This window comes from Acartia tonsa, chromosome 11 (genome assembly GCF_053477335.1).
Source record: "Acartia tonsa isolate MP-2025a chromosome 11, ASM5347733v1, whole genome shotgun sequence".
Taxonomy (NCBI): domain Eukaryota; kingdom Metazoa; phylum Arthropoda; class Copepoda; order Calanoida; family Acartiidae; genus Acartia; species Acartia tonsa.
In genome coordinates, this window is record NC_137270.1 from 43,563,604 (window position 1) to 43,581,445 (window position 17,842).

A 17,842-nucleotide genomic window follows, 5' to 3' on the forward strand; every position below is an offset into this window, starting at 1 on the left:
ATATAAATGATCATAGCCAGGAAATATATGAAAATTAAAAACCAAAATTAAACCACATTTTAGCATAAAAAAATGAGTTTTTTGTTTAAATGAGAATGATATTCCTGTCCAGTTACATATAACTTTACGGAAAATACGCGAAAAAATGACCTCATTTCATTTTATGCAAAATGTATAATTGAATAAGCAGACAAAATATAAAACAATCAATAATAATATTATTGCTATAGCGTCCAATATTGGAGATTTTGAATTTTAAAACAGAAACATGGTCTGTCCGTTTGTCAATCTGTCCGTCCGGGCAGTGTCTGTTTTATGTTAAGGTTTCATAAACAAAAACATAAACAAGTAAATCATTATTCAAAGAGGAAAAGCTTAATTTTTACTTTGTTTATAGCTTTTTGGTTGATTTTGGCTCCGAATAATTATATATCTTTTAGTTACATTGGACATTAAGCTATAAAAATTGGAAAGGATTTTAATGAATATAATAGATTTGAAATCTGCATCTGCAAATACAAATTAAGTTAAATAATTTTGACATCTGTGATTGGTGGATTGAAAACTATCTGCGCCCTGATTGGAGAAGCTTAAGTGACGTACATCATTCAACCAATTAGAGCGCAGGTAGTTTCCAATCCACCTATCCTATTGGTCAAAATTTATAAACTTAAATTGAATTTGCGCTTTTAAATAATGAATTATATAATAAACGAATTTTATAAAAAAAAATCCTTTCAAATCTATTATATACATTAAAATCCTTTCCAATTTTTATAGCTTATTGGACATTGCTATTTAGTACAGCCAATTCAAGACTTAAGGGGGGCGATTTCTTTTTGGAGGCTGGTGTTACCCTCCTCGGAAAATAGTTATAAACCTTCCAATTACTTATGAGAAGCTACTTTGTAAAAGAGAGCCTTATTGGTTCAGCGGTTGGTGAGATCCTTCATTATAGACAGACACATATACATAAATCATTTTAATTTTATAAGAGGATAGTGACTTGTAGAGCTGCTGGAATACTTCCCTTTTCTCGTGTTTTGAATTATAAAGCTAAATATTATATTTCCCCATAGAAAGTTATAATAGAATGTTTAATTGTTTTATTTTAGTAACTATACTAATCGATTTATTATTACTTGGATATTAGACCAGATTTTATGTAATCTCACAAAGTGATACTCCAAGCTGGCTTAAATAGTGATACCCGACAAATTTTCCCCAGTCAATAAATCCACGTATTCTATATCCATAACTATGCTGTGACATTGTAGTAAATGAAAGGAAAGGGTATTTTTTCTAATATACCAGTAATTAATTGTGGCTCTGTTACTTGCATCTAGAAGAATTGCATTCAAAGGAAGAAAGAGGGAGAGAAATATTCTACAACCATCCCTAAAGCTATGAGAAACTTTCGTAAATGAGAACTAAATCGGTTCAATGGCAAGCAAAATACCAGCGGTGAGCGGAAAATACAAAAAACTTACTACATATAGCGTAGTATATGAATCTAAAATAGTAGATTTTACATATTTATGTGCAGATTTTTTTTGCCATTCAGATTATTTCTAGGCTTTGTTTTGTCAGTTTAAATGACAAGTGATTATAATAGTACCCAATTTTAAGAAACACATTTTTAAGCTTAAAAACTTTGGGGACTTTTAAATCGCAATGAGATAGTTTAAACTAGCAGTGTCTTAATATCTCCACTAATAATTTTAACCTACAGATAGAGTAAGTTTGATGATCAAATTACGATTTTTAAAAAAAACTGGAATGACATCATCAATATGAAGCTAAGCACAAAGAATCAGGGCTGGACATAGAGACAAAGTGAGTTATAGATATGGTTAGTTGTAATGAATAAAAGAAATATAAAAAATCACGGAACCTTTTTACAAATAAAAAGATTTATGTCTTTTGAAGAATAACCGACAGACCAACGGACCAAGTCAATTATATAATTAAAGCTCATTGGAACAGGGAATCATCACAAATAATTTCAGCTATCTATCATAAATAGCAAAGGAGTAATTATGATAATGTAAAATATTTAAAAGTTTACCTCACTTAAATTCTATTAATTTCTTATTCTATGATTTCCCTTTTAATGGAGCCAAGTAGAAAACAACAAGTAGTATAGAAAAAGGATTTAAATTGAGATAAATATTCCAAAATATGAAATGTTGGAACATCTTGCTTACCGCTGAACCAATATGGTTCTCCTTTACTATGTATCTTCTCAAATGTCCTGGTAAGATTTTTGCGTTTTTTGGGAAGGTTACCACCAACCTCCCAAGGGAAAAATTCTATTTACTTTTCTTTTTAAAACTTTAAGGGGCATATCAGCTAGTCCTATAATAAACAGTAGTATAAATTTTTCTCTAAATCTATTAACGAATCCAATTGAGCATAGACGTCCAAGGGGGGAGGGGAAAAAGAAATGTTTACCCCCCTCAAACTTTAAAACCCCTCATTTTACCCCTTAAAATAAAAAAATAAATAAGAAACCCCCCCCCCCTTCCCTCAAACCCTTTAAAACTCTACCATGAATCAATTTTGACCCCTTTATTTTTTCTAATACTTATTACACTCTATATGGAGGAAAAAGGGTAATAGTAAATTCATGGAAGGCCCAAGAAGGGTGAAAAGAGGAAGCAAAAAATTAACATTTTTTATATTTTTGTTTTTGTTTGGCTGCTTGCTGTCTATGTTTTCAGTTTTGTTCTATATTGGTAGATTGTTGTACTGTTTACTGTCTTACTGTTGTACTGTGTGTATTGTTTACTGAGCTTGATCTTTAAATCACAGAGATGCCACTGTTGATGTCTCAAGTGAGCCGATTTTGAAAGCGGCTCACCTAATAGCAATTCATAAATCAAAATGGCAGTGGTGAGCCGGGAAACACTTTGGAAACACTCACCGGCTTACTGGCATCGCAAAATGACTACTGCCACTGAGCCGGTGGGTGTTTCTAAAGTTTTTCCCGGCTCACCACTGCAATTATGATATAAAGATCCATGTTTAATTGGCAGCTTTGGCACTGGCAGTGACATCGGCAGTTGGGGGCACTAAAAGATTTAAAGATCCAGCTCAAGTGTACTGTGTCTTATGCGGCGAGCTATCATAAATTTGGCGGTAAATAGCAGAACTATTCATGTTAGCAGGGTGCTTATATAGCGTAAAAGTTATCCATAATACAAAATAGCCTTAAACCATCCTTGGATTTTTGTGCAGCTTCCTTAAAATTGAAAACTCAAAAGGTTCAGTGGTTTGCAAGATTTTAACCATAAACCTTACTACTTTAGATATTAAAATCTAGGATTTAAAAGATATTTGCACATTTTCCAATGAAAATTAGGTTGAATAAAAGCCATTATAACCATGGAGGAACTACTTGCTATTGCTGCTTTTAACAGAATGAAAGAAATATCTTCAGAAGAGCTATCTGGCCTCTACCTGTGCCCTATTATTACCAGGTAACCATTCAGGCCACGGAATAAAAATTTTATCCCTCCCCCCCTCTGTTTAACGAAGGGATCTTAAGTGAAAAGACTAAGGACGATAACGTAATGATTCCCTCGCAATGATGAATATTAACATTTTAAGGGTAAATCTTCTCAAAGAACACAGTAATAGTGTCTGACTGATTATGACGTAACAAAAAAAATTAGCCAATGAGAGGCCACTATAAATTTTACCATTGGTCAATAACGGCCTCTCATTGGCTATTTTTTTTTGTTACGTTATAATCAGTCAGACACTATTACTGTGTTCCTTCTCAAATTTCATAGGCTAGACTTGCATAGACTTGCATAGTGCTGTATATTTACGAATGTAATAGGCTATTCATCTAATTTAATCATAATTTTTTTTCAGGGAAGGTTTGGAGCCTAAAGACTTCAAAGGTGATTAGAATAATTAAAATTATTTATTGGCTTAGGCTATTTCAATAAGGATCTTTCTTGCTTTTCATAAAATTAGCTAGCGAGCATAGAACCCTTTTACGACCTCCCCCCATGGAGATCAAACTCTATAAATCCTATGCTAGCGATGCCCTAACCCTGCGGGGCTATCTTTAGTACCCAACCCTATCTAGAGTAATACACTAACTCACAGAAAACTAACCCCCCCCCCCCTTAAGACATTTTTAAATTATTTCAAAATAAAGGGGGTTGGGGTGTTCTGTACTGCACTTTGAGGAAAATGACCATTAAGTTCAATAGTTTGAAAGCTATTGCAAATCATAAGCTAAATATAAGGGAATACATCACGAAAGAGAGAGAAATTGTAATTCTATAATTTAAGATTTTTAAAATTTTTCTCCATATTTTTTAAAAGCGGAGCTTTTCTATAATTAAGGTCGGTCCGTCCGTGACGGATAGCTTTTTACCGTTAGAATTGTCCTATCGATTTTAAATTTTGTATGGTGATCCCTGTAGTAGTTAGGTACAATTTAGAAAGCGTAGCAACTCTATAATCGTTACCAGTATGTCCGTGCGTCCATTTTTAACATGTTGATTTTTAACTTTTTTAACAACTATTTTTTATGTGATAAAATCATCCAATTGATCTGATTTTTGGATTACTGATTCCTATTACAATAGGGTACAATATTTTCAGCGAAGCATCTCTATATTATGTAAAAAATGTCAGTATGTCCTTAAACAGACTTCTTTAGGTATTTAAGAAGTTTTGTAACAAATTTACGTATAATTTTGTTAAAACTTATATATTCATATTTTGTATATCCAGTTCTGACACTCTACAAGCGTTAATGTTCGTCTGTCATGCCGATTTAGAGCTTCGCTTTTATGAATGTTGTCATCCTTGTTTAAACAAAAAAATGCCGTTTCTTCAGCAAAATACGACAGTGTCACATATTGTTTGTTTTAATGTCTAGTAAATGAATGTTAACATCCTTGTTTAAATACATTTCATGTACTCTAAGACAATACAATTGTATTTAATTTCACGTATAGTAATAAAGGTTGAGCAAAAAAAATGCATAGATTTTTAAAATTCAAATTATTTATAGCAAAGGAACCGTTCTTAAATTTACGAAAATTAGAGTTCATAGCGGTTTTAACTGTATGCATAACATTTTTCTACTATCAACACAAGCTGCGCAATTTGAAATTACAAAATGTACGCAGTTCTTTTTGCACACCCTATTATCTAAGTTTTACGTCAGTTAGGACATTTTAACGCGTAGCTCCTTACCTATGCGTAGCACAGGAATAGTTTTTATATTTCCAAAAAATGGACTTCACAGCGGTTCTAAAGGCATGCCTACCTATTTTCTACCATTAACACAAGCTGCGCAATTTGAATTTTAAAAATCTATGCATTTGTTTTGCTAACCCTTTAGTTATCAGTGGTTTCTCTCAAAGTGCCCAGTCGAGCACCTTTATAAAGTTTTCCTCCAAAAAAATCTCAATTAAAACTGGTATCATTGTGTCGGCATATGTGGGGGAGGGAGGGGACGTTGGACTGTAAATTAAACTTGTATCTAGATAAGAAATTACCGGATGGTTTTGTCAAATTCTGCATCAATGATATAGAGAATAATATAGATAAAGCCAGACAAAATGCGCAGCTCGTTTCTGGAGACCAACTGTTCAAGGGGGTAAGTATGTTTATCATCAGAAGGGCTTTAAAATCGATCCATATCCGCAGTATTCAGACCGGTTATTAGCCATACTAAAAAAACATGTATAACATTGTATTGCAGACAATTTTCAACGAATATTAAAATAAAAAGATTTATACTAGCTTTATTAGCCCTAGCCCTAGCCCTCAGCCACTTGGGGCTTACAATATCCGCGGAAATCTGTCTATAATACAATGCGATAAATAACTATTTTAATATTGAAGCTACTCTATGTAATTTACAATTTCTGTAAAAAAATAGACTTAAAAAGAATATTTTTTTTAGGAGGAGGGTCATTTTTAGGTAAAAATTCTTTGGGAGGGTGGAGTTACCCTCACTTTAAAAAAAGTTACAAACCTTCATAGAACCAATAGAAAAATTTACCATAACGAGAACCTGCGCTTCAGACAGACTGACATCATGTTACTTCTATTAGAAGGATAACAGTTTACTGTCTTTATTTAATCCAACTGCTACTTAATTTAGTTACATTCAAATTTAGGACATTTGTAACCCTAACTCAACAGTACGTGTTTATGCCTGGCCTCTGGTGGTCAGATCCAACTTGGGGAGCATCGATAAGGTAAAATAATTTTTTTTGGATTTGGCGCTAAAATTAACCAATCATAATTCTCCTAGGTTAAAAGACATCAAACCATTCAATGGCGTTTTCACAAGGTGGCACGTCATTGGTTCATTTTAGCAGCAAAATTAGAAATTTATGGTTGTGTTATTGAATAAAGGTAGTAAGAAAGAGAGGTAATCAGGCTCCGCCAATAAAAATTTCCTGTGAGAACCAGGCAGACCTGCTATTGGGTAGAAACTGTACACTTTTTGGTATTAAAGGCCTTATTTTTTTTCATTTCTTCCCCATAAAAAAGTCGGCTATAAACGGTCGAATTTCTTAATTAGAACCCATAGATCAATTAGTTTCAATAGTTTTCAAATTTAGTTGGTAATTCCATTTGTTATTGAAAGAGACCTTGATGGATAAAACAATGGACTCTTGATTGATTTGTACTTAACCAATAATGATAAACAAAATAAACCCCTTCTGTTGATAAAAGTTATTGGTTGAAAAGTGTGAAAACTCGTAGTTTAAACCAACCAATCAAGATTTGATAAAAATACTCAAAGATTCTGAGCCAACGCATAAGAGAGAATAAATTATATTGGAGAATTTATCAATTCTAGATTAGTTTGTACAATCTAAAAGTGTTCACCGTTTTCTGCCAATAATTGTAATCTTATACTAATAAGTAATTTTGTTTATAAATGGGGAGTGTACATAAATTGTCTTATCCCTTAAGATCCCTGCATAATACACAATTTAACCCTTTACTTACAATTAAAATGTATAAACTTTGCCACCAATAATTTTATTCTACAGACAGGGTAGATCTAGCTAAATTGTTGTTTATTTAGGATGATATTGTTGAAATGATTTCCTCTGCTCTGGAAAGATTCCATTGGAAGTCTACTGAGATTTGTCAATTTTTAAAGGTAACTAGTTGTAAGACATTAATAAATGTATAAGTATATGTAGATGTATAATTCAGACAACTACCTCACCCAAGTGGTCCGTCCATCCTCAACGGTTAGCTATTTTCGTCAATTAAGACATTTTTGAATTGTCCTATCGATTATAAACTTTCCCTGTTAATTCCTATAATAGTTAGATACGATTTAGAAAGCGTAGCAACTTTACAATCGTTATCAGAAAATTCTTACGTCCATTTGAAGCATGTTAATTTTTAACCCTTTTAACAACATTCTTTTATGTCTTATAATTATCCAATAAACTTGATTTTTGGTGTACTGATTCCTATTATAACAAGGTACAATGTTATAAGTATAGCATATCTTTAATCAAGTCCTTAAAATGTAAGCATGTCTTTTACCAGTATTCTTTATTTTATTAACAAATTTACTTCAATTTTGTATAGACTTAAACATTAATATTCTGCTTATTCATCTCTGACACTCTACAAGTGTTGATGTTCGTTTGTCCTAGCGTTTCAGAGCGTCGCTTTTATGTATGTTGTCAACCTTGTTTAGATAGAACTGGACAAGAAGTATGGCTGTATTTGGCATGTAGTGGCTGGTGAAGAATTTGGAAGTGAAGTCACATATGAGGTAACCTGGATAACAGGATGGGAAACATCCATAGAGAGAGGGGACAATGGGCTGTTTATTACACTAATCCCCAAAGTTTTAATAATATTTTTTTATTCGTTGGCATAACAATTAAGGGGAATTTTTATTACATTTTGATTTTTTGGTTAGTTAAGTTGAGTATCCGATCGTTTTGACGTTCAATTGTAATCTACAAAAGGGGTGAATTTGTAAATCAACATTGGGGATGTACATCAATTTATGGGCCATTGTCTTATCCCTTTATTCTGAATTACCTCTACAGGATGGGATACACCACACCCACAACGTCTTATTTTGGTGTATCTTTGAGCTACATCTTGCTAATGGTTTGCATGATTGCCCACTGAAGCAGCCAGCTTCTTTCAGACAACTAACCCTTTGATTGCACGACCTTTTCCCAGCATGATATTGAGTTGCGTCTATTTTTGGCCAAGGCATGTCCCCTACTCTAACTATTTATGTCACACTCCAAACATAGCAGCAGTAGGAACTATTTTTAAACCATAGAAACCAGGGTGTCAGAGCCGCTTAATTTTGATGCGGCTCCGGCTCCTACCTTAAAATTAATATATCAATTTTCGTTCATTAATAAATTTGATAAAATACATAAGGAAAAAGGATAAGAGGATGAATATACTCACCCCTTTTTCATGGTAAAATACTACTTCCCCATCCCTAAATTTAGAAGCAGACGAAAATCAAAAGCCGTCCAGGGCTTTTTGTAAGTCAATCATAAATAATAATGTGAATAAAAAGAAAAGCGATATTTAGCAAACAGCCGTGGGCGGTCAGAATCAGCTGAATGTTCATTATGAAAAAAATTTCCCCCTTTTTAGAAATAGAAGGATTCATCTTTCATGAACAAATTTTTTTAAATAAAAATAAAATTCTATGTAATTTTTAATTAAAACATTAAAACGAAAATATCTAATCTAATATTCTTGCCCTAAATATGGAAATAGTAAAAAGTAAAAAATATTTTTTTATTAATTTTTAATCCTCCCATTTGAAAAGTAGTGGAATAGCAATAAATTTTAGCGCGGCAACAGCGCTGAGTAGGCCTCTAGGCCCACTGCCTATTTTCGTTTTCTAGTTGCTTCGATTCCTCTCTTTTATTTTTTCTCTATGATAAAATAAAATAAATAATATAAAATATTTTGCTTTTATTTGATTAAAGCTATATAAAAGTAGAAGGATGTGTGTCTATTTGTTAAGTAACAATAGTTTTTCAGTTTATTATATGGAAATAGACCGTTGCCAAATTATAATATTAGTTAAAAAAAATAATTTTCATTCATATCTTGGCCAAACAATGGTTTCTATCAGTGTTTCGGAGCCGGAGCCGGGAGCAGCAACATTTTTGGTGGAGCCGAAGCCGTTTTTAACGAAAAATACGGCTCCAGATCCGGCTCCGGCTCCACCAAAAATGTTGCTGCTCCCGGCTCCGGCTCCGAAACACTGATAGAAACCATTGTTTGGCCAAGATGAAAACTAGTCTTGTTTAATTTACAGGAAGGGGGAATGTTGTATGCTTACTATGGTTCTTTGGCCATTCTAGTTTGGAGGTAATACCAATATTACGAAGCAGAATATAATGCTTAATAAAAAATGACGTCATACAACAATATAAATGATCAATGAGAGGCCAGTATACATTAAACCATTGGTCACATAAATGTATACTGGCCTATCATTGGTCATTTGTAGTGTATGTCGTCATTTTTATTGGACACCATAAGCTGCTTCTAATATCACATTTTAACAAGGACAACTATGTCTACTAGAAGCGGAGTACTAACAGTAATTTCTTTAAAAAGAGAAAGATTATCTTACAAAGAAACTTCGTGGGTGCCTTTCTCTTAACAGTACAAAGTTGTACAAATTTAAAAAAAAATAAAATATAATATCCACAATATTTCAAACCAGTTCTCAGCCATTCTGAAAAATCAGGTATAGCATCGTAATACAGACAATTTTCCACCAATGTTAAAATAAAAACCAGGAAATCAATTCCAGTTTTAATCTTAAAATTGTTATTTTAATATCCGAGGAAAGATATCTATAATAAGATGCGATAGATAACTATTCTTTATAAGAGTCTTACAATCTTACTATAAAAATCCTTATATAAAAGTAACAGGATGTCTACCTATCTACCTGCTGGAGTGATATGACCCTCCATAAGTGAAGCTTCTGATAAGTACTGTGGTAGGTTTTAAACTATTTTAGGAGAAGGTATCTCCACCCTCGAAGAACATCGCCCCTATACAAAAATAAAGAAACATAGCTGCTAATATGTACTATTTTTAGATGTGGATCTCAACTATTGAAAGAAGCAAAGTACAATGGTAATACACAAACTTATTTTCAAAATCTAATCTTTTCTATAAACCGTCCGTCCGCATAGCTCTTAATTTAGGCATGTTAGAATTGTCCTATCGATTTTCAACTTGGCATGGTTATTCATGTAATAGTAAGTTACTAATTATAAAGCGTAGCAACTCTATAATCGTTACCAGAATGTCCGTACGTACTGGTAAATAAATTGTCGGAAAGTATCTTGACCATAAAATTATATCACCAAAATTAGAATTTAAAACCAATTAATATAAAAACAAGGATGAAAACATACATAAGCCCAAAAGATATAAAATAGACAAACGGACGAATTGAGAAGTAACGCAGATATTCAGTTGTCATAACAAAGAAAAGAAAGAGAAGTATAAGAACAAACTGGAAGAAAATCACCAAACCTTTTTAAAAAGATATATGTCTTTGAAGCATGGCCGACAGACAGACGGACAAAACAATTATTTCAAAGGAATCTTCAATGAAAATTTCAGCTGTCTATCTTCAATAAGCCGCCGAGAATGGAAGGGAGGGACAGTAAACTGTAAATTATATTAATACCCAGTTTTTTTCTTATTCCTTGGCTCAACAACTTTTATCGATTTTTAGTGGTTATTTCCAAATAATTTAATCTATTTAATTTTGGCTTAAAATCATAAATGATAAAATCATCCATTAGGATTTCCCTTACAATGCCTGCATACAAATAGAAATTGAATGTAAACAAAACGCGGAATATTAAGAGATAAGACAATGGCTCATAAATTGATGTACATTCTCAATGAGGATATACAAAATTACCCCTTCTGTAGATTACAATTAGTGGTTAAAATGTTGGGACACTCAACTTAATGAAACAACTAACAAATGCAAAGTTGTTACGACAACAAATAAGAAAAAATATTGTAAAACTTTGGGGTCTAGTGTAATAAACATCCCAATTTCCCCTCATTCCATGAATCAAAACTCCATCTGTTGTGCAGGCCAATGAAATTGACTGCATCTTGGCGCCATTTTGGTTCAATTTAACCGCCCAGCGTGAAAAAATGACCGCAAGATGCTTGTGCGCTAACCTCACTTCAATACCATGAGCGCAATATATAAACTCATGTATTTCTAATTATCAATCAATCACTTTCAATAATTTGAAAGTATTATATTCTTTCGGAATGATTTTATTATTGGATAATATTTACAGTTCATAATGTTAATCTTTTAAGTTTATACATTTGTTGATTTATTATCTTATTACAGAGAACATTATTTAGTGATTCCTTCGAATTTAATCACTGGTTAATGTTCTTTGAAATACGATAATTACCGGCTTTTAATATAATTAACTGACAATTATAGTTCTGTTACAGATAAGGTAGTGTCTCTTTAGTCATGGTTTTGTAATATACATGACTAGAGTAGATACTTCGTTATTATCATCATCTACACTTATATTCTATATAACTATAGATAAGGTAGTGTCTCTATAGTTATGGTTATATAATATACATGACTAGAGTAGACATTACTTTATTATCAACCATCTACACTATATATTCTATATAACTATAGATAAGGTAGTGTCTCTATAGTCATGGTTATATAATACACATGACTAGAGTAGACATTACTTTATTATCAACCATCTACACTATATATTCTATATAACTATAGATAAGGTTGTGTCTCTATAGTCATGGTTATATAATATACATGACTAGAGTAGACACTGCTTTATTATAAACTATCTACACTATATATTCTATATAACTATAGATAAGGTAGTGTCTCTATAGTCATGGTTATATAATATACATGACTAGAGTAGACACTGCTTTATTATCAACCATCTACACTATATATTCTATATAACTATAGATAAGGTAGTGTCTCTATAGTCATGGTTATATAATATACATGACTAGAGTAGACACTGCTTTATTATCAACCATCTACACTATATATTCTATATAACTATAGATAAGGTAGTGTTTCTATAGTCATGGTTATATAATATACATGACTAGAGTAGACACTGCTTTATTATCAACCATCTACACTATATATTCTACATATATAACTAGATAAGGTAGTGTCTCTATAGTCATGGTTTTGTAATATACATGACTAGAGTAGACACTGCTTTATTATCAACCATCTACACTATATATTCTACATATATAACTAGATAAGGTAGTGTTTCTATAGTCATGGTTATATAATATACATGACTAGAGTAGACACTGCTTTATTATCAACCATCTACACTATATATTCTACATATATAACTAGATAAGGTAGTGTTTCTATAGTCATGGATATATAATATAAATGACTAGAGTAGACACTGCTTTATTATCAACCATCTACACTACATATTCTATACAACTATAGATAAGGTAGTCTCTATAGTCATGGTTATATAATATACATGACTAAAGTAGACACTGCTTTATTATCAACCATCTACACTACATATTCTATACAACTATAGATAAGGTAATGTCTCTTTAGTCATGGTTATATAATTTACATGACTAGAGTAGACACTGCTTTATTATCAACCATCTACACTATATATTCTATATAACTATAGATAAAGTAGTGTCACTATAGTCATGGTTTTATAATATACATGACTAGAGTTGACACTGCTTTATCAACCATCTACACTAATATTCTATATAACTATGGATAAGGTAGTGTCTCTATTGTCATGGTTATATAATAAACATGACTAGAGTATACACTGCTTTATTATCAACCATCTACACTATATATTCTATATAATTATAGATAAGGTAGTGTCTCTATAGTCATGGTTATATTATATACACTGCATCTACACAATAGTCCTTTATCCCTGATTTATCTAGGATTTACTTTTCCTCTATCCCTGATCAATGCTTTACTTATTTATTTATCTCTGATTTACTTAATAAATTACCTATACCTTTATCTCTTATTCATTATTTACCTATGCATTTATCCCTGATTATAGCTTTGCCTATACTTTATCCCTGATTATTTCCTGTATCCCTGATTATAGCTTTACCTATTCCTTTATCTCAAAATTTACCTATTCCTTTATCTCTGATTAATAATTTATCTATTCCTTTATCCCTGATTTACCTATTCCTTTATCTCATTATTTACCTATGCAATTATCCCTGATCAATTCCTGTATCCCTGATTATAGCTTTACCTATTCCTTTATCTCTGATTTACCTATTCCTTTATCTCTAATTTACCTATTACTTTATCTTTGATTTACCTATTCCTGTATCTCTGATAAATACTTTACCTATTCCTTTATCTCTGATTCATTATTTACCTACTCCTTTATTTATGATTTACCTACTCCCTCATCCCTGGTTTATGTTTTTAACTTTTCTTTTATCCCTGATTAATAACTTTATCCCTAAATTTACCTATTCCTTTATCTCTAATTTACCTATTACTTTATCTCTGATTTACCTATTCCTTTATCCCTGATTAATGTTTTACCTATTCTTTTATCTCTGATTCATTATTTACCTATTTCTTTATCCCTGATTAATACATTACCTTTTCGTTTATCCCTGATTAATAATTTACCTATTCCTTTTTCCCTGATTAATGCTTTACCTATTCCTTTATCCCTGATTAATGCTTTTATCTATTCCTTTTACTCTGAATAATAATTTACCTTTTCCTTTACCCCTGATTAATAATTTACCTATGATTTATTATATACCTTTTCCTTTACCTCTGAATAAAGCTTTACTGATTCCTTATTCCCTGATTGATAATTTACCTATTCCTTTAACCCTGATGAAAAATTTACCTATTATTTCCTAATTAATGATTTTCCTATTCCTTTATCGGCCTATTTCTTTATCTCTGATTAGCAATTTATCTATTTCTTTACCCCTGAGTTATACTTCACCTATTCCTTTATCCTTAAATAATAATTTCACCTATTCCTTTATCCCTGATAATAATAATTTACTTATTCCTTATTAATAATTTACCTGTTCCTTTATCCCTGAATAATTATGTCTATTTTTAAAAGCGAAGCTTTTCTATAATTAGGGTCCGTCTGTCCGTAACGGATAGCTTTTTTCATAAATTTAGGAATGTTAGAATTGTCCTATTAATTTCAAATTTTGCATGGTGATTCCTTTAATAGTTAGGTACGATTTAGAAAGCGTAGCAACTCTATAATCATTACCAAAATGTCCGTACGTCCATTTTAAACATGTTGATATTTTCACTTTTTTAACAACAAATTTTTATGTGATCTAATCATCTGATTGATCTGATTTTTGGTATATTGATTCCTGGGACAACAAAGTAAAATGTAATAAGCGAAGCAACTCTATAATCAAGTCCTAAAAATGTAAGTATGTCCATAAACATTATCCTGAATCCAGCAGTTTTTCAACAAATTTACTTACAATTTTGCTTTGACTCTTTTACATTTATATTATGATTAGTTCTGACACTATAGAAGTGTTAATGTCCGTTTGTCCTACCGTTTCAGTGCTTCGCTTTTATGGATGTTGTCATCCTTGTTTTATCAACGTTTGATGCGTTAACTATCAATAGATACTTATTTGGATATTGCACCATACTTGTCACCTACTTAAATAAAATGCCAGCTGGTCAATATAACGATAACCCACATCCACTGCTTTACCTGTATTTCTCAAGATAGGGAATATAATAGGTAGGAACCTAAATTGTCGACAAAATTTCACTTATCATAATATCCAAGTAATTATATAATTATATTAGTTTATCTTGCTCTTGTTCTCCTTTGCATACTTCTCTTTTGTAAATTATTAGTGTCGGTCCGTCCATAACGGTTAGCTCTTTTTGTTTATTCATACATGTTCTATCGATTTCAAACTTTGTATGATAATTCCTTTAACAATCCGGTAGTATTTAGGAAGTGTAGCAACTCTATAATCGTTACCATTAAAGTCTGAACGTTCATTTAAAACATGTTGCTCCTTAAACAATATTTAACAAATTTACTTACAATTTTGTTTCTGGTTATACAATTATATTCTGCTTTTACGGTTTGTCCTACCACCGTTTCTGAGCTTCGCTCTTTATAGATGTTATCATCGATCATCATCGCCATTTATCTCTTCTTTCCAGAGCATAGGCCACGCACAATGGTTCTCCATTTATCTTTGAATTGGGCCTCAGTAGAGGCTTCACTGAAAGATGAAAAATTCTTCTTTCTAAGTTCCTCAAGGAATTCCCTCCTCCAGGTTGTTTTTGGTCTGCCTGGTTTCCTTTTTCCTGTAAAGGGGTCCCAAGTTAAGGCTTGATTGGTTAAATCATCATGCCCTTTCCTTATGGATGTTATCATCCTTGTTAATTTTTTTTTGTTTAGAATTAAACGGTGACAGTGAGATAGCTAAACGGAACAAGGAGTACAAACGAAGGAAATCTATTTTTATGGGAAGAAATACATAAACCAAAAACGTACAAATTTCATATAATTACCTTTTTTGAAAATAAAAGTCATAAATAAAAAAAATCAGTCTAACTGTAAAAATATTTTATATTACCAAGGATCAAGACGAATATTTACTGAAAAGCCAAGATGTAACAGTCCAGTATTTTTTAATATCTTACTATATTATGAACATCATCGTGTTAATACTTAAATTGGAAAGGGCGTCGTGCATTGGCACCATTTGAGGGGGAAGGGTAACTATTCGCCAATCAATAGGACTAGAAAACCGCCAAAATAAGCTGCCAACTGCCAACTAAAACAAACGCTTGCCAAGCTCCTCACCCCCACCCCCTCCTTTACTCAAATGGTCTGCATGTTAATCGTCATTTTTGTTGATTTAACATAAAATAAATAAAATATTTTTGAACTAAGTTTTATTAATAATCATAGTAAATCTTATAAAATAGACAAAATCATCTCTTTAAATATGCATAGTAGATCAAACTGGGATAAGGGCTTATTTTCTTTATTTTAAGTACTTATTAAAAATATACCCTAACAAAATAATTAAAATATTATACTATAGCAAATTATAAACAAGATTTAACAGCAAAATTCCAGTTTACAAAATTATAGAAAATAAAATTCTGATAGAAAACTATTAAAGTATTAATGCACATGTTACATAATAAATTCAAGTTTTAAAGATATACAATTTGAAAATTTAAAAATTATGTAAGGATATTTGAGGATAAAATCATGAAACCTGTCAAAGAATTTTTTAGCAAGGATCGGCAACTGCAAATTTACTCTTCGCGTATGATAATAGTTATTTCTCGTATCGTATTATAAACGGCTTTCCGCGGATATAGAATGTACAATTATAAGATTAAAACTAGTTTTTTTAGCCCCGTGGTGCCGAAGGCACCGGCTAAAAAAAACTAGTTTTAATTTTGTGATTGTACATTTCTATATTCGTAGAAAACTGGATATAATACGATGCTAGACATAGTTTTTTCGTATGGATGAGAACCGGTTCCTATCCACCGGATTCGAATGAATACGAGAAAATATATTATCAGATACGCTTTTTTGGACAAAGCTACAGGATAAAAAATATGATTTCATTTTAATAGCCTTAAACGTACAAGGGATTAATTTATTATTCTTCACGAAGTAAATTTATGGTCCATATGCGATATGAGGGAAACTACCTTATTTGCTTAGGCCTGATTTTCAATCAAGGGCAACAGGATTAATGAAAAGATACCGTAAATCTCAGAGTTTTTTACCATAACAAATATCCTTTAAAGCTAACAACTCAAAAACACAACATTACAGAATGTTTCATTTGAATTGAAAATCAATATTATTTTGGATCATAAAAAAACAATTCATCACTATTATATTTGTGAACTTTTTTCCATTTCAAACACATGAAGCGTCAAAAAAGAAACTTAGACAAGCAATTAAATAAAAATTTATGCATTATTCTTATACTTTTTTTGTGGAAAGAATTATGTGAATACTCAGCTTACTACCTATACGGTTTCTTAATGCATTAAAATAACCCCCGCCCCGCGAGTATTACGGGATGTCTACATTAATCTTGTTTGTTTTTTAATTTTTTTCGTTGTCAGCTTGCTGGCGGTTACGGTTGCCGAACCCCAATAAAAATAAAAAAATGCTGTTAAATTCTAACAAAAACACCATCACAGACTTAATAAGAATCAACTACTTGCATAAGTACTTCAAAATATATTTTTTACAATAATATCCCATCTTAAAAAATACTGAACATTACAATTAATGGTCCACTTTTTGTTTTATCAAACATTTGTTTAGTAAAAAAATGTAGAAAAATACTTTTTTTGGCACTTTCCTGGACGTATTCATAGTTATAAGAAGGTAAAACTTCTATTTTTCATTGATACAATTCTGATTGTCTCATTGGAGATGGGTACGATAACAAACCTTGAATTTCTAAATATGCCGCAAGATTAAACCAATCATAAGTCTTCTTATAAAAACCAGCGTATTATTAGATGTTTTTTTGGCCAATGAGACTTTTGATAGGTTCATTTTAGCGGCAATTATAAATTCGAAAATACAAAGTTTTATCATCGTTGGGTGCATAGAATTAGTTTTGGATAAAGTCAGAACTAAGAAGGAAGGTCCTTTTAGAAAATAACTTTGAAAGCTAACGCATAAAAAGTACGTGTTGAGCTGAA

At 31.5% G+C, this 17,842-nt stretch overlaps 1 protein-coding gene across 2 annotated transcripts; it reads left to right on the forward strand.

Annotated features, from left to right (window-relative positions):
* Nucleotides 1-2,721: 2,721 nt before the first annotated feature.
* On the forward strand, nt 2,722-16,039 carry LOC145332592 (uncharacterized). 2 transcript variants are annotated; one of them, XM_080177603.1, is made up of 11 exons: nt 2,722-3,171; nt 3,423-3,482; nt 3,883-3,911; nt 5,520-5,632; nt 6,159-6,239; nt 7,082-7,159; nt 7,715-7,792; nt 9,326-9,378; nt 10,124-10,161; nt 15,546-15,637; nt 15,728-16,039. In XM_080177603.1, exons 1-10 carry the CDS (start codon nt 3,161-3,163, stop codon nt 15,626-15,628), a joined length of 624 nt encoding a protein of 207 aa, XP_080033729.1. In that variant the 5' UTR covers nt 2,722-3,160; the 3' UTR covers nt 15,629-15,637; nt 15,728-16,039. The 2 variants fall into 2 exon arrangements, with proteins under 2 accessions (XP_080033729.1, XP_080033728.1); XM_080177602.1 differs by lacking the exon at nt 2,722-3,171 and having other exon boundaries at nt 3,358-3,482.
* Nucleotides 16,040-17,842: the final 1,803 nt, after the last annotated feature.

Bases quoted from the DNA above. Each gene is read 5' to 3' on its own strand.
- LOC145332592 (XM_080177602.1), top strand. From the start codon at position 3,388: ATGGAGGAACTACTTGCTATTGCTGCTTTTAACAGAATGAAAGAAATA. The intron at 7,793-9,325 runs GTAACCTGGATA...TTTAATTTACAG, and splicing joins GAAGTGAAGTCACATATGAG to GAAGGGGGAATGTTGTATGC. The intron at 9,379-10,123 runs GTAATACCAATA...TACTATTTTTAG, and splicing joins TTGGCCATTCTAGTTTGGAG to ATGTGGATCTCAACTATTGA.